General features: G+C 45.6%; 2 protein-coding genes across 5 annotated transcripts; one reads left to right on the top strand and one right to left on the bottom strand.

The window, feature by feature from the left end:
- Nucleotides 1-820: 820 nt before the first annotated feature.
- On the top strand, nt 821-2,992 carry LOC120677584 (protein NONRESPONDING TO OXYLIPINS 2, mitochondrial-like). Of its 4 annotated transcripts, none has more exons than XM_039958738.1 (3): nt 821-996; nt 1,113-1,240; nt 2,790-2,992. In XM_039958738.1, the coding sequence occupies exons 1-3, from the start codon at nt 869-871 to the stop codon at nt 2,807-2,809; spliced, it is 276 nt and encodes a 91-aa protein (XP_039814672.1). In that variant the 5' UTR covers nt 821-868; the 3' UTR covers nt 2,810-2,992. The 4 variants fall into 4 exon arrangements, with proteins under 4 accessions (XP_039814672.1, XP_039814674.1, XP_039814673.1 ...); XM_039958740.1 differs by having other exon boundaries at nt 1,113-1,237; XM_039958739.1 differs by having other exon boundaries at nt 1,113-1,237; nt 2,035-2,989.
- Nucleotides 2,993-3,411: 419 nt separating this feature from the next.
- LOC120677583 (zinc finger BED domain-containing protein RICESLEEPER 1-like) lies at nt 3,412-5,449 on the bottom strand. The gene is made up of 2 exons (XM_039958736.1): nt 3,685-5,449; nt 3,412-3,556 (listed from the first exon to the last, which is right to left on the bottom strand). The coding sequence occupies exons 1-2, from the start codon at nt 5,097-5,099 to the stop codon at nt 3,535-3,537; spliced, it is 1,437 nt and encodes a 478-aa protein (XP_039814670.1). The 5' UTR covers nt 5,100-5,449; the 3' UTR covers nt 3,412-3,534.
- Nucleotides 5,450-23,629: the final 18,180 nt, after the last annotated feature.

Consider the following 23,629-nt stretch of genomic DNA (forward strand, 5'->3'; position numbering starts at 1 on the left):
TCAAATTCCTCGTTCTTCAGCACGAGCACGAGACCAACGATAAAAACTATCTGAAAACAGAATTCTCGGTCAAAAGAACACTGAACACCCAGCTGTTTCTGAAGTTTTCTCAGGCAGGTTTTGTTTCTGAAACAATTCGTCAGAAAAAAATGCAGTGGATAATGGACGGATGGTGAACAGTGATTAGCACACGCGGCGAGACAGTGAGTGGGAGTGAAAAGGCGGAGGAAAGTGGTTAGCTTAGCTGCCCCTGCTGTCACTGTTGAGCCCAGAAGCGAGTAACAAAATGGGAGGGGGAAAGAGGTGTCGCATTCAGGTTCAGGTTCAGGTTCAGGGCAATGTGATAAAGCAAAGGCCTCGGCTAGCACCTGCTGTTGCCTGGCTGCAGCTCTGTCCGGCGTCCACCTGCTCGTGTAAGCAACATTTACCTAATCCGTTTCACTTTACTCTAGCAAATTTCATTCGAGATAGCTCACTGGGAATTGAAACAAAGGTGTTGTGGAAAATGAAACGGCAGAAAAAGTCAGTGTGAGTCCAGGAAGAGTGTTATTTCATATCGCAAAAAAAAAAAGATTCTGTAAAAAACAGTTGTAAATATTTATATTTTTTCAGATATTAATATTTTCGTAACAAAAATGACACCTTTCCATGAAGGGTATCCAACTATTCACGCAAAAAAAACTATTCACGCAAAAGTTGCAACAGAAAGAAAATCTTGGAATTTCGAAATTCTGTGACAAATTCGGACGCATTTGGCCCAGTGGGCTACCATGGCCCATGGGCCATGGCTTAATGAAGTTGGACAGAACTTCGCCCAACTAAGCATTTACCCTGTTCTCCTCGTCACCGTTCTCCATCGCTAGAATCCATGGCATCCTTGTGCCGCGCCGCCGCCGCCGCCGCCATCGTGAGGTCAGGGGCGCTCCGGTCGAGATCCCCAGCGGAGAGGCTGTTCCAGGCGGCGAGGTCTCCTCTCGCGGCACCGCGCATCCGCAGGTAATGCCCAAACTTCCCTGAATCCTTTTGTGTGTTCCTGCCTTTAACTGGTCTTTGCTCGAAGCGATCCCGGGAGCCTTAAATGGGATGCCTTTCGCTGATCCTGCCTGTCTCAGGCCCGTCGTGGCGGCGGCGCTGGCGAGCCTCGAGTCGCTCATGCCGCTGCACAGCGCGGTGGCGGCCGCGCGGCTGCGGTCCTGCATCGCCGCCGACTCGGCATGCTGGAGCTGCCTCTCCCAAGGTGGTCCATTCTGCTTCCTTCTCTTTGCGTTATGTGATTGGTCGAAGGCTATGGTTATTGGTTATATTTCCGCTGGTTGTTCTTACATTCTGTGTTCTCTGGTGATGAAATGTCCTGCTTTGTTGGTGTGAGAATTGTGATGTCATGCATTTCTTATCAAATTCGTCAACTCATGAGGCTAGGTTGTTGCATTTTTATTCCAAAAATCATTTCATATTTACTTAGGAGTGCAAAAGTCTAAGATCTTTGTTCATCTAGTCATCTTGACTGAACAGGGTATATCAAGCCATTGGATTGACAGTAGTAATCTGTTGAACTTGTTAGTTTCAAGAGCATTGATTGTATTGCTTGTTGGTGGTAAATTAGAAATTTATTATTACAACCATTTCTGTCTAGTGCCTATGATTTCAATTCATAAAACCAATGAAACAGGCATAGTATTTATCTGCATGTAGGGAAATCAAGAATAGAGATTCGTTGTGAAAGGCTAAAAACCTTTGCCTGACTGAATATACTCATGGCCCTGTTTTTTTATCTCCACCTTTGCATGTTTCTTTCTTCCTATATATTTGTGGCATACTAAAATTCTAAAAACTCCATAAAAAACACTGAAGGGTTTCAAAGTTATGCAGAAAATCCAAGCTTTGATGAAACTAAAGTTGGACATTTACAGATTGCTTCCAAAGATAATATCAAATGATCGCAAATAATATTGTGGAGTACATCAATCATCAAGTAATTATCTTATATTTATCAAAATCCATTTTTCATAACTAATCTGATAATCATTCTGTTAGGTTTGATCAAGCGCATCTGATCATGGCTAGGGACGCAACGTGAAAGAGAATGGCTCACATGCTACTATGTCGTGAAATATTTTTCAATATCTCCCCCTTCTTCTGTAAGGAGTAGCCCATGAGAGCGTGTCTTAGATAATTTTCTTAACGGAAATTGTAGCAGAAAAAAGAACTGCATACCTCCATGGGAACTTTTGGCTTCTGTTTAAGTTTGGCTTTATCATTATGCAGTAACAGAGCACTCTGATCATTTTGGTGATTGTGGAAGGGTAATTTTCTTTTTCTTTTTTTTTTGGAACTGGCAAGCGCATTGATGTCTGTGTAACAATATATGTAGTTGGGAGATTATGCAAGGTACCAAACATAATTATCGGATCATGAACTGAGACCCATTTTGCATTCGAAGAATTGGAATGCCAGAACCGAAACCATGAAATATGCTGTGGGGTAGAGATCATTTTCTGTTTTCTTTGAGTTGTAGCTTGTTATCTCTAGACTCAGCTTGTTTGGTGACCATACCAAAGTGCTTAGGTGTATTGACGTTTATGTTGCTTTCTCATCGCTACCAGAATATCAGATACTAAATTTTCTACTTCACACATTGTTTGGCATTTAATTATGAGCTCTTATTTAACAGTAGAAGATCTTTTTTTAGTCCTGTGATTTCCTTTGATGTTCTGATTTTCACGGAAGTCCTACTTGTTTGCACCTTTTCTGATGGACCTCTGTTGTTTTGTTTCGAAACGATGCACTAGACTTTGCTCTCCCACGGTAATGAAGGCTGAAGAAGGTGACCATTCCAGACAGCATTGACGACCTCTTATCCATCTAGTATCTTTTTGCTGTACCATTGCTGGACCAAATGAGAGTCCATTACTGGTGAGAATCATAGAAAATGTATCTGGAAGTACATTGGTTTCACTTGTTGTTTCTGTTATTGACGTGCTTTTGGTGATGATGTTCTTGGTTCTTGTCGATTGAACATGTTCAAGGTCATCAGTTTAATGAACAATCATATAATTATTAGATGAATAATAATGAATCCGATCCTGACAAAAGGGAGCCCTGAAGTTGGAAGGGTCGTACATGCGGAACTGCTAGAAGTACTTTAGATGCTACATCTTATATAATTATATGAGCTACTGAATCATGTCACCTCCTTCTGATGACGACGAAGATGTATCCCCGTACCGTCTCTTGGAATAACCACGAAGTATGCTCCTGACCTCGGCAAACTGGTCAGAAGAAAGCTTGCTGGATGTGGGCATGGCAAGAGCATCCCTCGCCATCCGAGCAACCATCGGGTACTCCGAGCTGTGAGCCTTCCACCACTTGAGAATGTCGAAATCTTCAGGGGCAAGAGGATCTTGAAGATAACGATCGAGTTCTGTCTGGGTTTCTGGGTAACAACTGTTAACTTGAACAGCCATGTCATGTTGTGAACGTCTTCGTTCGTTCCATGCTTGCTCCAATGGGTGAACGCTAGTGGTGGCCACCGTCTCATTGGCACCATCCGAATGATCTGCATCAGTGGTTGTACCATACTTTTTAATATAATCTGCATACAGCTTGTTGATTTTATTGTTCACCTCAGTGATGTATTTTGTTGCTTCTGAACCAAACGCTCTTTCGAAGCTGAATTCAATGTACCTGAGTTTGTACCGGGGGTCCAGTGTAAGTGGTACTGACCAAACCAGGTATGAATCTTGTACAGCCTTGTCCAAAGTGCCACTTGCCCCTCTAAGAACATCTATGGCCTTCCTGTTAAAATGTAAATAATCGTGTCGGTCTTGAACGTCTGCATCATCTCCACTGAACCGTGCTAGTTCAGAATGCAAAAGTTCCCTCAGCTTAATCAACTCTGCAAGACAGAGATTCGAAGTGGGAAAGGTGGAGGTAGAAATTGTCTGAATGCCGCGGTATACTTGCTCCCAGACCTTGCACGATAGCTGTACACGTAAATCTGCTTCTACAAGTCCTCGCTTGCTTAGAACCTGCAAAGAAGAGTAGCATGCACACCACCTTTTGTCGAATGCCCATTCTAAGTCGAGGTCAAGCTCCGAAAGAAGTTGATGGTGCTCTTGTCTGGTTAAATTTAAATTCTTCATGTCCTGGAAAATGCCGATAGTGACGCTTGGAGGTGGAAGAATGCATCGAGCAACGAAGTGAAGCACGGTGTCCACGTAGGTCGTAGCGGTATAACCTAGATTGGCATCAGAGTTCATGTCATCGATGTAGTTCTTGAGTGCAGGGTGAAAATCGCAGTCAGTAATATCATATGCCAACATGGACAGCCTATCTTCATGCCCTGAAATAAGATCAGTGACATCAGCAAGAGCAAGAAACACACCGACTCCCAATATTGGAACATCCCCGACAATAACATCATGGTGTGCGTCTTCCACGAAAGCATCCAGGACGAATTTATGAAGATTCCACTGATCATCGATGAAGTGGCATGCTATATAAATGGCTTCCCCTGCCTCGGGTGTTTCAGCTTTGCCCACTGCCAAGCCGACCCGCCCAGGAGCGCGCCTTAGCTTGGAGAAGGAATCCCTCCTTGCTTCGTCAAAGATCCCATCGCACATCTCCTCAATGGCGACGCGCGAGGGCACCTCAAATTCAGGGTCCAGGCTCCGCACGAAGCTCCTGAAGTAGTCGTCCTCCACGACGGATGGATCGTATCCGTGAAGCGCGATCATCCGAGCAAGGTCTGCACTGCTGCTTGCACTTTTGTCTTCGAGGCCATCATCAGTCTCCCGACGACCCTGGGATGATCCACCACGGGAGCGTGACGGGGAAGCGCCGGCGGGTACCGGCGGCCGTGGTGCCCGCCGCGCAGCATCAGCGGCTTCGCCTCCCCAGCAAATCCTGACGTGCGCCCACAGGGTGCTGGTGCCGTTCCTGGTGCTCGCGCCGAGCACCAGCTGGCAGCGCTTGCACCGCGCCTTGTCGTTCCCGTCGCCGTCGCTGAAACGGGTGAAGTGCTCGTACACGCCGGACCGCCGCCGGGCCACCCTGCGCGGCCTCCTCCCAGGCTGCCCCTGAACCTCCTCCGCTTCCATGTCCTTAGCGGAGGCTGCGCGATGACGGCTTCCCTCGATCTCCTCTGATTTCTCCACCCGCCACCTCGAAACGCTACTAGAGGAGAAGATGCGTACGGGCGGACGGGATTAATTTACCAAGCAGCCATGGGGATAAAGGCGGAGAAGGGGAATCACGGCTGGGTCTGGGAACTTGCAAGGTGCAGTGACCGATCGATGAGCTAGGCACGGCGGCGGCGAGCCTGGAGGCCGGAGTAGAGGACGGAGAAGGGTCGGCGGCGCGCGTCTGGCACTCTGGTGGTTTGGCAAGTCGGGAGCCGGCCAGTAACGCCGCGCCCGCGCGCACAGGGAGTGAAGGTGAAGGGGGAGAAGGCCTCCCCTCCCCACAGGGAAGTGAATAGACAGGAAGGAACGAGTCGTAGGCGCTGGCAAAGCCGCGGCATCGGAGGAGACTTCGACCGACGACCCCGAGGGACGACCACGAGGCAGAGTTGTAAATAGCCGGCTATAGCTTCCGTTAAAGACGGTTATAGCCTCTAGAAAGGACAACCGCTATGACATTTAGTCCGTTAAAACCGGTTATAGCTCGCTAAATGCCGGCTATAGCCCGTTAAACACCGTAACGGTGATCTTGCCGCTAAATGTCTTAGCCGGTGATTTAAAACCATGCCACGAGGGCGGGCGAGCGACGGCTATGCAGGTTGGGGGCTGAGCTGGGCTATTTTTGCGCCCTCTCCCCTTTTTTCATTCCTGGGCTGAAGTCGTTTTGGCCCATCGTGGTCCTCTTGCAAGTAATGAACTCGTGTGCCTGCTCATTTGCGAGCGATATACCTCGGTAGGGCCGGATCCCGAGCCAGCTCGGCTCGGCTAGGCTCGGTCTCGTTATCTTAATGAACCAGCTCAACTCGTTAATAAAATACATAAATATAGCAGCGTGGCTTAGCTCGTTGATAGCACTTATAAATATACAAAATTCCCCAAACGTCGAGCATGTACAAACCTCAACTGATAAATAGTTTTATGATTATATTAATTCTAATTATCAAACTTCAATGATGTAATAACAAAATAATAGAACAATAGCCGATAGTAAAGCTATCTGTACTCGTCATATTCTATTTCCATCCTCTAAGAAAAATATTCTGTTTTGGTCATCGAGATTCTCTTCTCTATACTCAGCTTTTCTGCACCTATTATTTTCTATATCTCATCATCTATACCAACTACCAGCCGGTTAGCCACAAGTTAGATTTTTTCTCTTTTCTTTTACCTCCCCTGCGCCTTCTCTCTCGGCAGCTTGGGGGCGCGCGACGACAGCACCAGCTCTGTCCGCGCCACTCGCCGGCTCGCCTCCACACGCGGCGAGGCAGAGGCTCGGCGGGGCGTAGGAGCAGCCTGCGGCGGGGGCGGAGGTGTGGCGGTGCCCGCGGGCGCACACGGCCAGCGACTCGTGTTGCGGCGTCATCCTCCGCCGGAGTAGGCGCCGCTTGTTGCGGCTGCCCGTTGGAGAGCAGGCACCCCCACTGAGCGTGATTATGCATCACTTCAGGTGATGGTTGTTGGAACCATCACCTGAAGGGAGGAGTGCGATCGTTGTTTGGGTCATACGTTATGCCCATCTGCATTAGGAGTAGTACTCTTATCAATATCAAGTGAGATAAAAAAAATTGATGACATGAGCCACATGCAAAGAGGTTTCAAACTAAAAAAATTATAAATTTTAAAATATCTATCAAAATTAAATTTCGATTACACCGTTATCTTTGTTAAGACAAGATCTTCAAAATAAGACCACAATTGCTAATGTTTGCACGATGTAACAAACAGTCAGTGAAGCGTAACAATGCGCTGGTTTTCTGTACGTGAGCGCAGCGAACCGTCCAACTATTATTGGGCTCAATAAACAAACATATAGCCCAATAGGGGGGAGGCGTTCAGGCGATGGATCCCTATTCTGCCACCCGCGCGATGTATAGCCCCTACGGCCCCCACCGACACGGTTGCCCTCGGTGGCGTGCACCACCATCCGCCTGCGCCACGGTTGCCTGCCTGGCGCGAACAGGGTGGAGGTGGAGAGCGAGAGGGGTGCCGGGGCCATCGCCATTGGAGAGGAGTGCTCTAGATCGGAGGCGGAGGTGGGGAGGGTATGGGGCTTAACCACTTGGCGAGTGGTGACTCGAGCGAAGGCGGAGGCGTGGCGGAGGTAGAGATGGAGGTGCGATGGAGGCATCCGGCTGTCGACAGCGTGGAAGGCCCAGCGGCGGCAGGGCACCAGCAGCGGCCAACGTGGGCGCGGGGAGCAATTGCTGGAGGCGAGGTGGGCGCTTCTCCTCTGTCCCGTTAGAAATAGCGGATCCCATCCTCTTGTTTAGCGCTCCTTTTACATAGTACCCGGTGCAGTGAATTTTACTATATCCGCATACTGCAGGGAGCTTTAGCGTTTGCCGGTGCACATAGGCTAAAAACTTAAGTTTTGGCTCAAGGCAGCTCATTAATAAAATGAGCATTTGTTCTTCATGTAATATTATTTATCTACGTGTAACTAATTTGTTTCTAACATCAAGTTATTTGTTTACTTTGTAGATTAAATTGTTCTGTAACGATGACTCATTTGTTCATGATATTCGTTGTTCACTATTTGTCCTATACAATCAAATGTTCGTAATGCGTAATATTTTTTCGTAGTACATTATTATTTGTTCATTATATTTAACTTATTTGTTCATAAAAATAAATATTTGTTTGTGTTGCTAAAATATTTATTCCTAGTATTCAAAATTAATTATTTAGTATCCGAAATTAATTATTTAGTATTTAAAAATATTTTTAAAAATATTATGCAAACATACACAAGTGGGATTTTGTTTTGAATATCTTATTATAACGAAAGTTAATGGCCCTGTTTGATTTCCCAGTTCTAGGATTCTTCTAGGAGGGATTCGTGTATGCATCGATTGCTAAATGAAATCTATTTGCAAAACCTCTTCATGGATGGATGTAACTTTTCGCGACGAATCTAATGGCGGTAATTAATTGATGATTGGCTATAGTGATGCTACAATAACAATCTTCTAATCACGCGGTCAAAAGTCTCGTTAGATCCTTCAGGGTTTTTAGCACAAGGGTTCTGGAGTTTGTTTTGTAAACTGTCTTTATTTAATACCCTAATTAACAGTCAAAGTGCTTTCTAGGATTTTCTAGGAAGAAACCAACGGGCCAATGGTGCAATCAAAATTTTGTTTAGATAATCTGTTTATGATTTACAACTTTTTAATTTTTCAAATTGTTATCGTCATAATTTAACAAGTTAATTAATGGGCCGAGAGTGAGTTGGGCTTAATGAGGAAATTGAAGGAGGATTACGAATCGGCTCCTGCATGAGCATTTGAGCCATGTGGGTCATGTATCCTTAGATTTAGTTCAGATTGAGTTAGTGTCACAGGACAGTCCAAATAATACTAATCAAGTGCAATAATTAAAATTTAAACTCAAACCAGAATTACTGCACTCAACCAGTACACTCAGACCGCCTTCTGTAACCAGGATCGATTACACAGGAACTCTTGCCAAAAGACGAGCACAGGTAATTACCGGCAACAAAGCGTTCAAAGCCATTTACAACCTGAGTTTAACAGAAGCATCAACTTAAACTACAACAAGAGTTTACAAGACAAAAATACAATTCAAACCTCAGAGTTCAAACGCAGCGGAAAGTAATTTAGAATTAAAGACAAGCTTCAAAACAAAACGATAGATAACGTCGACGACAGAAGACGAACTTCACATCTTGCCCACTGATGTGAGGCTCACCTGCCCGAACTTCACGGAGAAGACGGGACCCACTCGACCGACCAACCCGGAGGAAGTGGTTGACCGATCCACGAGGCACAGAACTCTTCGGAGTCCTCCGGAACGTAACCTGCTAAAAAAATATATGGCAACAACAAGCTTGAGTATTCTAATACTCAGCAAGACTTACCCGTCCATGGGTATACTTAGCCCAATAACTAGACATGACAAGCTTTTTGGCTCTGGAGTTTGTTTTGCTGAAAAGCTACTAATACTGGTTCCTTACTTGCAATATTTTAGCTCAATTTAAGTTTATCAGGTACCAACTAGATTTGCCTAAACATCTAGAGCACGCATGGTTGATCACATTATCTTTTCAGATTACCACAGCCAACATTCTCAGTTCAAACTCATTCCACTTCTTTACTACGATGTGACAGAGAGATCAAGGTTCTCATATCCGCGAGTCACGGCGAATCGATTCGATTTAACCTTGCAAGGTGGACCTAACCAACACGGCACGTATATGCCCCGTCGGGCTATACACACCAACCCTTCACATATGCACACCGAATAGGCGAACTGCCCTGCGACCCGGGACTGCTAGCCCCACCGATACCAACGAAGGGTCAGTCATGAGTTTGTATACTAGCTCCACTGGTGAAGACAGTATCAAGTCCGCCTACCGGTGCACATATGGTACTGAGCTTACCGGTTTCGACTACCTCCTACTCCTGGCATGCGGTTAGTACTATTTAATCCTCGATCAGTAGTGCCAACAACGGTACGGTCATCAATCGACACAGGCGGAGGCTTACTTTCCATAACTTCCATATCCATAACCAATCCATCTCGGCCCGGTCTCCATTTTTCCTTTCTTTTTCTCAAAGATTCATGCTCCAGTAACTTTTCATAAGTAACAAGACCTATATCTCGCGAGTGACAGGAATCACTCGTCTTCTACCGAATCCTAATTAAGCATGGCAGTACTAACGACCTGTATACTAGTAGAGACACTGAGGAACCCTAGGGATCATGCATCTAAGGTTCCAATCAACTCCTAGAAACCTAAATGCACAATAAATATATAACAAAAATTGAATACTGAAATTAAGGGTTATGCACCGGGGCTTACCTTGCCAGTCAGCGAGGTTAGCGACTTCTGGATCTGGCTCGACGGCCGCTTCGGCTTGCGGTTCTCCTGCTTGTGGCTCCTGGATCGGCTCAGCGACCAACTCGTAGACGGCTTCGCTCGTGACGTCTACACATATGAAAAAGGAAGCCATGCAAGACTTAAAATGGTGCAATGAAATGATACAAGTACTCAAGATGAAATGACAACACCGAAAGAAAGATTAATTGGCAGCACAAAAAGAAAAACCACGGCTAGGAGCGAAACATGTGCAGGAACTCAACTTGCCGACATGACTAAATCACAAAACTTTACTAGCCTGAAAATACATTCATAGCACATGCAAAGAAAATTTATTAACAATTATTGAGAAAAGAAAACATTTACTTTGCTACTAGCTACAATAAATCGAGCATAAATGGATTTGCAACACACGCAAAGTTTTTACCCAAGGAAATTTTTCAGTGAACTACACATACAAAAAGTAATTTACTGAACAAATTTCATAATTTTCAGGGCAATAAAACAACCGGTATCAAATAAACTAGGTTAAACATAAACTGAATTTTTAGCAGGGGAAAAAGTGACATTTACCAAGCAGAAGCATTTTTCTTCTGGAGATAATGATTTTTGAAACCTAACAAAATTTATTTTGAATTTTTAGGATTTTTCTACATTTTTCTAAAAATTACCAAAATTTCAGCCGAAATAACAATTGAAAAAGGAAAACAAAAACTAAATAGGGGGGCTGACAGCCGGGCCCCACATGGCAGTGGGCGCCGGCCCAGCCCTCAGCACCCTCCCCTGCTTCGGCCCGCACACGCGTGCGCGGCGGAGCGGCGGTCCGGCCCGGCCGTGTGCAGCCGGCGGCGGAGGTAGGGCGCGCAGCGGCCAGGGCGCTCGGGCGGCAGCGGGGCACTCGCGGGGTGGGGCGGAGGCGCACGCGGGGCGGCGGTGGCGCAGGGGCGCGCGCGGTGGAGCGGCGGTCCGGCCCGGCCGTGGCCAGCCGGCGGCGGAGGTAGGGCACGCAGCGGCCAGGGCGCTCGGGCGGTAGCGGGGCACACGCGGGGTGGGGCGGAGGCGCACGCGGGGCGGCGGCGTGCGGCGTTCCGCCGGCGGCGGTGCAGGGTGGCCAGGAACGGGGCGGCGAGACGTTCGGCGGGATCGGGCGGGTCCGGGGCGCGCGGCAGTGCTGCGGGGGCCCGCGCAGGGGCGTCCGCGGCGTGCGCTCGAGGTGGCAACATGGCCGCGGCGGCGGCGCAGCTATGCCCCGGCGAGGTCGGTGCCGGAATGGAGAGGGAAAAGGGACGGAGAGCTAGAGGGAAACGCGAGGAAGCTCACCGCACCCTCGATTTGGGCGGAGTACGGCCGTAGATGGGGGTTCGACGGAGGGGAAGAGCTCCGGCGGGTTCGGTGACGGCGGCCGGCGGTCGGGAGCTTGATTCGGCCGGCGTGCGGCACGAATGGGCTCAGAGAGGGGCGGTGGAGGTGGAGGGCGAGGTGGTGCGGCTCTGGGCGCGGCGAATCGAGGCACGGCGGCGAGGATGGTCGGCACGGCGGCCGGCGATGGCTCTATTCGAGCTCGGCTCAACCCACGCGCGTGAGGAAGGAGAAGAAAGGGGAAAACGGACATGGCTCTGGGAGAGGGGATAAGGACGCGTTTGCACATCGGCCGACGCGTGGCGACGCGAACGTCGAGCTCGGCGGTGAACTGACCAAAACAGGGGAGTCACCGTTGACCGAGATTGAGTGGTTTTTAGCTGACTTTGACCATCCAAAACTCCAAATTTTACATTGGAATGTGAAATTTGGCCAAAATAGAAGTTGTAGAGAACGATAAGAGCTACAACTTTTGTTTTGGGTGAAAGTTGATTTGAAGCTCGGATCATGGAGAAAAACGAGATCGAACACGGCTAAACAATGTTTTACCACACGAACTCGATTAACGCCAACGATGAGCTTAAGTCCATAATTAGCGGTTTAAGCACATGATTAGTATCGCGATTAACACTGGGGTGTTACAGCCTTCCCCCCTTAAAGGAATCTCGTCCCGAGATTCAAGCATAACGGAAAATATAAGACAAGAAGGTTCAAGTGTAAAGTACCTTGATGAGAGCTTAGGAAATCAGGATACTTGGCTTTAAGAAATTCCTCTTGCTCCCAAGTAGCTTCATCTTCGGAGTGATTACTCCATTGAACTTTGTAGAATCGGTTGGTTGTGCGACGAGTAACTCGATCCTTGCGATCAAGTATCTTGGTTGGATGCTCAGGATAAGTGAGATCAGATTCTAACTGAATGGTGTCACTATCAATAGCTTCAGTTGGAACTCTCAGACATTTCTTTAATTGAGACACATGGAAGATGTTGTGAATTGCCGAAAATTTTGTTAGAAGATTCAACCGGTAAGCTACTGGACCACATCTTTCTACAATTGGGTATGGGCCAATATAGCGGGGAGCTAGTTTTCCTTTTATTCCAAATCTTTGCACGCCTTTCCAAGGTGAGACTTTCAGATAGACGTGGTCACCGATTTCAAAAACAAGTGGGTCACGCCGTTTATCCGCATAACTCTTGTAACGGGACTGTGCAATCTTCAATTTCTCTTGAATAAGATGAACTTGTTCTTTGGCTTCTTTAACCATGTCAGGTCCAAAAATAGTCCTCTCTCCAACTTCGGACCAATTCAGAGGAGTACGGCATCGACGACCGTATAAAGCTTCGAATGGTGCCATTTTAATACTTTCTTGATAGCTATTGTTATAAGAAAATTCAGCTAATGGCAAGCATTCATCCCATTTCTGCGAGTAGGCTAAAACACATGCGCGGAGCATATCTTCTAAAATCTGATTAATTCTCTCCGTTTGGCCATCTATTTGAGGGTGATAAGCTGAGCTGCGGATCAATCGAGTTCCTAAACAAGTATGCAATTGTTCCCAGAAGCGAGCAACAAACTGGGTCCCTCGATCTGATATGATAGTCTTTGGCACTCCATGTAAACATAGGATGCGATCCATATACAACTCGGCATACTTCTTTGCTCAATAGATTGTTTTAACTGGAAGAAAATGAGCGGATTTGGTTAGGCGGTCTACAATGACCCAGATCGAATCATAACCCTTTTGAGTTCGAGGTAAACGGACAATGAAATCCATGTTGATGTCTTCCCATTTCCATTCAGGAATACTCAAGGGTTGCAACATTCCAGCTGGTCTGAGATGACTAGCTTTGACCCTACGACATAAGTCACATTCTGACACATACTTGGCAATCTCTCTTTTCATCCGAGTCCACCAAAACTGTTGTTTCAAGTCTTGATACATTTTGTTGCTACCAGGATGAATTGATAGTCGAGAGGTATGAGCTTCATCAAGAATTTGCTTTCTGAGTGCAAAATCCTTAGGCACCACTAATCGGTTCTTGAACCATAACACATTCTCACTATCTTGGTGAAAACAACTTACTTTCGAATCTCCTTCTGATAATCTCTTCTGAATTTCCTTTATTCCTTTATCTTTCTTTTGTGCTGTGATGATTAGATCACGAAGAGTAGGAGTGAGTTCTAGATGGGCCAGTGTGCCATGTGGTACAATGCTCAAGTTCAGCTTCTCCATTTCAAAGCAAAGAGACTCGCTTAATGGTATAGCTGAGATGCAATGACAATGAGCTTTGCGACTTAGCGCATCTGCAACTACATTCGCTTTACCCGGATGATAATGCTCTTCAAGTTCATAATCCTTTATCAGTTCCAACCATCGCCTTTGGCGCATGTTCAGATCAGGTTGAGTAAAAAGATACTTAAGGCTCCTGTGGTCAGTGTAGATGCGACAAGGACTACCCAAGAGATAATGCCGCCATATCTTCAGAGCATGAATTACAGCAGGTAATTCCAAATCATGAGTTGGGTAGTTTTCCTCGTGGCGTTTGAGTGACCTAGACGCATATGCAATCACTCGGTTCTCCTGCATCAAGACACAACCAATACCAGTACCAGATGCATCACAGTATATGTCAAACGGTTTTGATGTATCAGGTTGAGCCAGGATAGGTGCAGAAGTTAAAAGCTTTTTCAGAGTATGGAAAGCCTCTTCACATTTGTCATTCCAATGAAATTTGACACCTTTCTTGAGTAGCTCGGTCATAGGCTTAGCAATTTTTGAAAACTCTGGTATGAATCGACGATAATACCCAGCTAGTCCTAGAAAGCTGCGGATTTCCTTAACTGATATTGGAGCCTCCCAATCCAATACATCTTGAACTTTTCCTGGATCAACTGAAATACCCTCTGCAGATATGACATGGCCTAAGAAAGGAACTTCTTTAAGCCAAAATTCACATTTACTGAATTTTGCATACAGCTTGTGCTCTCGTAGACGTTGAAGAACAAAATGAAGGTGCTTGGCGTGCTCTTCTTCATTCTTGGAGTATATCAGGATGTCATCAATGAATACCACAATAAACTTGTCCAACTCAGGCATGAAAACCGAATTCATAAGATACATGAAATAAGCTGGAGCATTAGTCAATCCAAAAGACATGACTAGGTACTCGAATAAACCATAGCGAGTGGAGAAAGCAGTCTTTGGAATGTCCTGAGGTCTGATCTTTATTTGATGATAACCGGATCGAAGACCTATCTTAGAAAATACCTTAGCTCCGGCTAACTGATAAAAGAGAATATCAATGCGAGGCAATGGGTATTTATTCTTGATGGTAACTGCATTTAGAGGCCGGTAATCAACACATAACCTCAAACTTTGGTCTTTCTTTTTCACAAATAAAGCTGGGCATCCCCACGGTGATGAGCTTGGACGAATAAAACCCTTATTCAGTAGGTCTTGCAATTGTACCTTCAGTTCTGCCAATTCATTTGGTGGCATCCGATATGGCCTTCTAGAGATAGGTGATGTACCCGGTTGGAGTTCAATAGCAAACTCAACGTCCCGATTAGGTGGCAGTCCAGGTAAATCCTCTGGAAAGACATCTGAATAATCGCACACTACAGGTATCTTCTCTAAGCTTTTACCCTTCAATTTATTTATGGTTGTATTGTGTGCCTTGTACTTGGTCAAAAGTAACACCGTAGAACCATGTGCGCGTGAATTGATATGAACAGCATGCGCCCGAGTATCCAACACAACTCCTTGTGCCTTCATCCAATTCATACCCAATATGATATCAATCCCTTGATGTGGGAGAATGATAAAATTGGTCGGAAAGACTCTCCCAGCCAAGTTGATTGGTACCATTCTTGCCATTTGGTTCGTGATTATTTGACCACCTGGGGATTGAATTTTATATGAAGTATTCATGCACTCAATTTTCAATCCATGCCTATCTGCACAAGCCTTACTAAGAAATGTATGCGAAGCACCAGAGTCGAATAGAACCCTAATTGGATGATCATTGAGGGAAAATATATCCTCCATCACGTGTTCCCCTTCTGGCACGTCCTCACAAGTGGTGTAACTCACACAACCATCCTTAACATACGACACCTTCTTTTTCTTATTTGTATTGCTAGAGCCTTTTCTCGGCTTGGGTGGAGTATAACAGATATTTTCTGAGTGATGGCAACCCTCGGCTAGGCGATGCTTGCACGGGTCAGGGTGGGAGCGAAAAACATGCTGCAATACTGGTTTCTTTTGCTCCAACTGTGAAGGAGCCACATGTTCAGGCATCCCCTGTTGTAGTTGATATTGAGTTTGGGAAAAGCTAGTGGATCCCAGGCGTAGGCGTTGCACCACATTCCCAGGAGACCCAATAGGTAATTTCTTCCTCTTTTTCCCCTTTTCATGCTTCAGCATTGCATCTTCTTGGAGAATAGCTTTACTGACCAAGTCACTGTAGCTGGTAAATGTTCTCACGGCTAAACGCATGAGTAACTCAGTATTTAACCCTTTCTGGAAACAATCTTGTTTCTTTTCATCGGTATCTACGTGATGTGCAGCATATTGTGCAAGATGATTGAAAATATTGGCATATTCCATCACTGATTTGTTGTCTTGTTTCAGATTTAGAAACTCCTCCACTTTCACTTTTATGAATCCTTCTGGAATATAATGTGCCCTAAAAATCTCTCTAAATTCTGACCAGGGAATCTGTCTCTCTGTTGGTTGCATAGCTAAATGACTAGCCCACCATATCTTTGCCGGGCCTCTCAGCTGTTGTGCTGCAAAGGCAGTCTTGTCCACTTCTGTGCAATTAAGAATGCCAAACTTGTCCTCCATGGTGCGAATCCAAGCATCTGCCTCAAGGGGATCTTCGGCCTTGTGAAACAGAGGTGGTTGAGTAGCAAGAAAACCAACGTAGTCAGTTTCTGCTGGTGGTGCTTGTCGACCTCTGCCAGCATTGCTTTGCACTAGTTGCCTCAACAATTCGGTCTGCTCATTGCGGTCAGCGATAAGAGCCGCAATAGCCTGAGTCAAGGAGGAAGACGGTGGTGGCTGTGCTCCTTGACCCTCATTTCCACGGTTAGCAGTGTTGTTATTGCCCATCTGCAAAAGCACCATCCCTTGGTTAGCCATTCCGCTATCGGGACTAATCCATGCAATTTAAAGAATGTGCATAATTAATATGAACACACAGCATGAATCGTTCCCTTCACGATATGGTTCACCAAGAGAACAAAATGGTTTGCTTCAGTTGAAACAGCATCTAATCGGTTGAACAGCAGGTTGGTAACTCGGCTAGCTATAACGTCGCAGTCTTAAGGTTGCACAATTATTAACCACGAAGCGACCAACCAACTCGAGAATGTAAGATGCATGCACGTTCTATCGTTCTCACCCAAACAATTACCAAATATGGTATACGAAGACGACTAGTGGCACAATTACATACTCTCCCTATATATACTAGTCGTCCCTACGATCAAGGATTCATAACGTGCTTACGTAGTTAGTGTTCCTGCAAACAAACCAAGACAACAAGAGAGAGATATAAACATCCATTTCTGGACCCTTCGTGCCAGCACACACGAACGGCCCCCATGTGTCCTACGCCACACGGGTAACGCATATGCAGTTTCCCACATATTCACACATACATTACCATCCACTATAGAGATGGCACCCAAACGTTCGACGCTGAATGGGCAGCGCTGCATATGTTACCGAAGCAACGTATTCACTTCCCGTCCAAATCGCCTTACGGGACACCCAAAGGTACACGTGTCCCAAGGTACACGGTTATGACCAACTGCATAACGAGTCTTCACCTCGTAACATTGCCTTACGAGATGGCCGTGATCACAATCACACGGTAAGAAATCCGCACTCCATATCAGGCGGCAGATAGAGACAGGCTTGTTTGAATTGAGCCTTATCACCTCCTCGTATGCTCAACATACGGGACCCGCGCACGTATGAAACACGTGGGCTATTCTAAGGACTATCAGAATACTCACCTTGCTTACCTCAACGTAGGTGCGTCGTTACAAAATAGTAGTTGTGTATAAAAGTAAGGTTTAACGGGAAGTAAATGCTGGAAGTGCTGGAATAAAATAGATACTTAGATGCCACCTAACTTATAGAACATAATTAGGGCATACGAACTATCTACTCTATTCCTTAGCGCATCAAGCGTCAACTTTTCAAAAACCCAAATTTTTTGCAAAACAAAGTTTACTTAACGTAGTTAAGTACACCAGTAATCACCCCCAGTGCAATTAGCTCTAATGCCAGCTGTCACAGGACAGTCCAAATAATACTAATCAAGTGCAATAATTAAAATTTAAACTCAAACCAGAATTACTACACTCAACCAGTACACTCAGACCGCCTGCTGTAACCAGGATCGATTACACAGGAACTCTCGCCAAAAGACGAGCACAGGTAATTACCGGCAACAAAGCGTTCAAAGCCATTTACAACCTGAGTTTAACAGAAGCATCAACTTACACTACAACAAGAGTTTACAAGCCAGAAATACAATTCAAACCTCAGAGTTCAAACGCAGTGGAAAGTAATTTAGAATTAAAGACAAGCTTCAAAACAAAACGATAGATAACGTCGACGACAGAAGACGAACTTCACATCTTGCCCACTGATGTGAGGCTCACCTGCCCGAACTTCACGGAGAAGACGGGACCCACTCGACCGACCAACCCGGAGGAAGTGGTTGACCGATCCATGAGGCACAGAACTCTTTGGAGTCCTCCGGAACGTAACCTGCTAAAAAATATATGGCAACAACAAGCCTGAGTATTCTAATACTCAGCAAGACTTACCCGTCCATGGGTATACTTAGCCCAATAACTAGACATGACAAGCTTTTTGGCTCTGGAGTTTGTTTTGCTGAAAAGCTACTAATACTGGTTCCTTACTTGCAATATTTTAGCTCAATTTAAGTTTATCAGGTACCAACTAGATTTGCCTAAACATCTAGAGCACGCATGGTTGATCACATTATCTTTTCAGATTACCACAGCCAACATTCTCAGTTCAAACTCATTCCACTTCTTTACTACGATGTGACAGAGAGATCAAGGTTCTCATATCCGCGAGTCACGGCAAATCGATTCGATTTAACCTTGCAAGGTGGACCTAACCAACACGGCACGTATATGCCCCGTCGGGCTATACACACCAACCCTTCACATATGCACACCGAATAGGCGAACTGCCCTGCGACCCGGGACTGCTAGCCCCACCGATACCAATGAAGGGTCAGCCATGAGTTTGTATACTAGCTCCACTGGTGAAGACAGTATCAAGTCCGCCTACCGGTGCACATATGGTACTGAGCTTACCGGTTTCGACTACCTCCTACTCCTGGCATGCAGTTAGTACTATTTAATCCTCGATCAGTAGTGCCAACAACGGTACGGTCCTCAATCGACACAGGCGGAGGCTTACTTTCCATAACTTCCATATCCATAACCAATCCATCTCCGCGCGGTCTCCATTTTTCCTTTCTTTTTCCCAAAGATTCATGCTCCAGTAACTTTTCATAAGTAACAAGACCTATATCTCGCGAGTGACAGGAATCAGTCGTCTTCTACCGAATCCTAATTAAGCATGGCAGTACTAACGACCTGTATACTAGTAGAGACACTGAGGAACCCTAGGGATCATGCATCTAAGGTTCCAATCAACTCCTAGAAACCTAAATGCACAATAAATATATAACAAAAATTGAATACTGAAATTAAGGGTTATGCACCGGGGCTTGCCTTGCCAGTCAGCGAGGTTACACATACAAAAAGTAATTTACTGAACAAATTTTATAATTTTCAGGGCAATAAAACAACCGGTATTAAATAAACTAGGTTAAACATAAACTGAATTTTTAGCAGGGGCAAAAGTGACATTTACCAAGCACAAGCATTTTTCTTCTGAAGATAATGATTTTTGAAACCTAACAAAATTTATTTTGCATTTTTAGGATTTTTCTACATTTTTCTACAAATTACCAAACTTTCAGCCGAAATAACAATTGAAAAAGGAAAACAAAAACTAAATAGGGGGGCTGACAGCCGGGCCCCACATGGCAGTGGGCGCCGGCCCAGCCCTCAGCGCCCTCCCCTGCTTTGGCCCGCACACGCGCGTGCGGCGGCGCAGGGGCGCGCGCGGTGGAGCGGCGGTCCGGCCCGACCGTGGCCAGCCGGCGGCGGAGGTAGGGCGCGCAGCGGCCAGGGCGCTCGGGCGGCAGCGGGGCACACGTGAGGCGGCGCGACGTTCAGCGGGATCGGGCGGGTCCGGGGCGGGCGGCAGCGCTGCGGGGGCCCGCGCAGGGGCGTCCCGCGGCGTGCGCTCGCGGTGGCTGCATGGCCGCGGCGGCGGCGCAGCTATGCCCCGGCGAGGTTGGAGCCGGAATGGAGAGGGAAAAGGGACGGAGAGCTAGAGGGAAACGCGAGGAAGCTCACCGCACCCTTGATTTGGGCGGAGTACGGCCGGAGATGGGGGTTCAACGGAGGGGCGGAGCTCCGGCGGGTTCGGTGACGGCGGCCGGCGGTCGGGAGCTTGATTCGGCCGGCGTGCGGCACGAACGGGCTCAGAGAGGGGCGGTGGAGGTGGAGGGCGAGGTGGTGCGGCTCTGGGCGCGGCGAATCGAGGCACGGCGGCGAGGATGGTCGGCACGGCGGCCGGCGATGGCTCTGTTCGAGCTCGGCTCAACCCACGCGCGTGAGGAAGGAGAAGAAAGGGGAAAACGGACACGGCTCTGGGAGAGGGGATAAGGACGCGTCTGCACGTCTGCGCGGAGAGCGAGGATCGACGCCGGCCAACGTGTGGTGACGCGAACATCGAGCTCGGCGGTGAACTGACCAAAACAGGGGAGTCACCGTTGACCGAGATTGAGTGGTTTTTAGCTGACTTTGACCATCCAAAATTCCAAATTTTACATTGGAACGTGAAATTTGGCCAAAATAGAAGTTGTAGAGAACGATAAGAGCTACAACTTTTGTTTTGGGCGAAAGTTGATTTGAAGCTCGGATCATGGAGAAAAATGAGATCGAACACGGCTAAACAATGTTTTACCACACGAACTCGATTAACGCCAACGATGAGCTTAAGTCCATAATTAGTGGTTTAAGCACATGATTAGCATCGCGATTAACACTGGGGTGTTACAGTTAGAGATAGATTCCGATATGGACACATTAGTTTAGATTGTTTCCCAAGTCTCCGGACTATAAATATGTACCCTATGATATTCGTAAAAAGAGGACGTCATCACGTTTGCAATCAACAACTCTCAGCGCATCGCCACCCCTAATCTTAGGGTTTCATCCAAGTAAGCATCATGCTGTCCTGATTGCTTCTTGCGATCAGGGCAGCGTTGTTCTTGCTTTTACCTTGGTATTACTCGTACTGAAGCGTTTTTTATGGCGAGTAATGCTAATTATCCTGATATTCGTAGCATGGCTTTTAGTAGATTCATCGTGCTTTTATTACTTACCATCTACGAATATCATGTTGTTTCTGTGCAGTCACGTTTCAATCTTATGCTAATTCTTGTTGCATAGAATTAGTTGCATGGAGACAACACCCTGCTTCTTTTCTATCTAGTAGATCTGATCTGTTACGGTTTGTTCTTATACTTAAGAATTGGGGTAATATCTGCTAGATTAGGCCTTGCAAACGGGTTGGATGATCCGGTGATGTAGTAGGTGCTTTGCCTTAGTCTTAACAGGGAATTGATCCGGGAATCGGCTTTAGCTTGTTCTTAGGCCTCTATTCTGGTTAAGGTTTAGTCATTTATTACGTTCATTAGGCCCAATCACGTGTAGGATGTTCCGATCTAGCAGTGAAGCTTTTACCGTCGTAAATTAGATTAGCTAGATTTAATTGAAGCAGCTTTACAGTTATTTGCTTTATTTATTGATATCCGGATACAAACAGATCCAATCTGACACCGGGACTCGATCGGCTCTTTAAAGCCGATGCAAGAGTCGTCCCGGGGAGCCGACCACGGCTCGGACTTATGTTTCCACGTGTTTGTGTATGCAGGCAAATCGTTGCAAGCACGTTCGCACCTTTCTGGAGCAGTGCTTGCCAGCGCCCCGGTGACCTCCCGGCTCTTCGTGTTGCCTGTCGCTACTCGCCGGTGGGTTTTGACCGACAAAGCCTCTGACAACACCTCATGCCAGCGCCTAGGATATTCATCGATCTTCCTCTTGATCAGCTTGATAAGGCTCTGGTTGGATGCTTTAGCCTGTCCATTAGCCTGGGCATAATATGGAGATGATCTGATCAGCTTGAACCCCGTGTCATCGGCAAACTTTCTGAATTCCTCCGATATAAAGACCGATCCTCCATCGGTCGTAATGATATCATCATTCTTGATTTTTTCTTGATTTAATAAAATCATTCTTGATTTAAGTGCATGCGGAATGATATCATCATTCTTGATTTTTCTATATGCATGCAGATAAATCCAATGCTAACCGGAGAAATAGTCCGTTGATGTGGCCTTTAATGGGCCGGAATATAGCATATCATAGTTTGCACCAACTTCATTGTATGTTTGATGTGCGCTTCAGGTGATAGTGGTAATTTTATCAACTTTGTTGATGTATAATTGCCGGTGCTCTGGTGGTCTCTCTCCCCGCTCTGGACCTTGCGGGGAGTGGAATCGCCAAGTACTAGCATATGATTACGTACCTGCAGCCAGCTGGTAGAGCAGATCGGAAGCAACCGTCGGCGCTTCAAGCTTGTCTTCTCATTCGTGCATCGGAGCAGTCCGACACCGGAGGACGGAGGAGACTTAAGACTGACTTTGCCGAGACCCCGATGGACGACCACGAGGCGGGCTGAGCTGGGCTATTTTTGCACGTCCTCTCTTTCCTTTCCATTCGTGCGCCCAAGTAGTTATTTTGGGCCGTCAATCCGATATTTTGGACTGATGCCTGATGGATCTGCACGTGATTATGCTCCGCGCAAATAGCGTGGCAAGCTAGCTAAGTTTTTCCGGCTAACATTTAGACTTCTTTGTACTTGAAAATAAATTATTGCAATACTTTTGTTTTGTTGTCCATGACAATGGTTTTCTCCCTAATTACCATCTGTCACCTCTTCCATTGTTTAATGGGGGAGTTTCGCATCAAAATTTATGCACTACACACATAAAGATATGAGTATAGTCGTTTTAGTTTAAAATTTACCTATTAATATAGTCTATATGGTATGTTTATTTAATTAATATGCTTCACATATCAGTGGAAATAAAAATAAATTTTTCATTTCTTTTATCAAATTTAGTTATTGATTAATTGGTTTTGCATGGACTACTTATTTTGCTATTTTCGTTCCAATTTAATATAGGGTACTACAAATCTTCCTACTACTTTAATTCTGAAATTAGCTATTCATCATTTATCAATTCTTCTTATCATGTTTTCTTAGATAGACCATTGGACTATAATAAAAGTTAATGGTGCAAATCAACTTTTATTATCATTGTCATTGTAAGTCCTAAATCAAATTTTATCTATTAACAAATTATAACCCCCATAAACTATCATTTGATTCATTTTACCTCAAACTGTACCCTTTAGTTACACTTACCCCCTAATATATATAATTTGACATTTTCTTTCCTCCATGCATAGGTGGAGTTTTAAGTTGAAATTTTACAAAATGGGAGTACACACTATATAACACATACGTTTGAAAAAAGACATCATAATTTTTTATTGTTATTTTGATGGGTTTGTATATTTAATAATAAAATTCTCATTTGGAGTTTAAAAGTATATGATATGAAAAATGATGATGAAATAATTATAATTTTTTTAATATGCATTGTGATGTCCACTAGTACAATGCAAAATTTGAAATTAAAATTCCACTTGTGTATGGAGAAAGAACGAAGATAAATTATATTATGGGATAAAATGAACTAAATGGTACAGTTTAGAGGATAAATTGAACCTAGCTATAGTTTAAGGGGTTGTTCAGACTTTGGCTATACTTGACGGAAGTAAATTGAACTTTTCTGTATTCCAAGAAGATGGCGAGATATAGCGGAGGCATGTCGTTGATGTTCTGTTTAGCCGCAAACTCACGCAAATTTCCTTGCCTTATTAATTCTCCATTACGCCGCCTCACTGTTCCGTGCAGCGCCGTCTCCTCTTGTGCTTCTCGTTCGTAGAATGGTCTGGATGCATTCTGACTTCCAGCTTCGACC

The sequence above is a fragment of the Panicum virgatum genome, chromosome 6N (assembly GCF_016808335.1).
Source record: "Panicum virgatum strain AP13 chromosome 6N, P.virgatum_v5, whole genome shotgun sequence".
NCBI lineage: Eukaryota > Viridiplantae > Streptophyta > Magnoliopsida > Poales > Poaceae > Panicum > Panicum virgatum.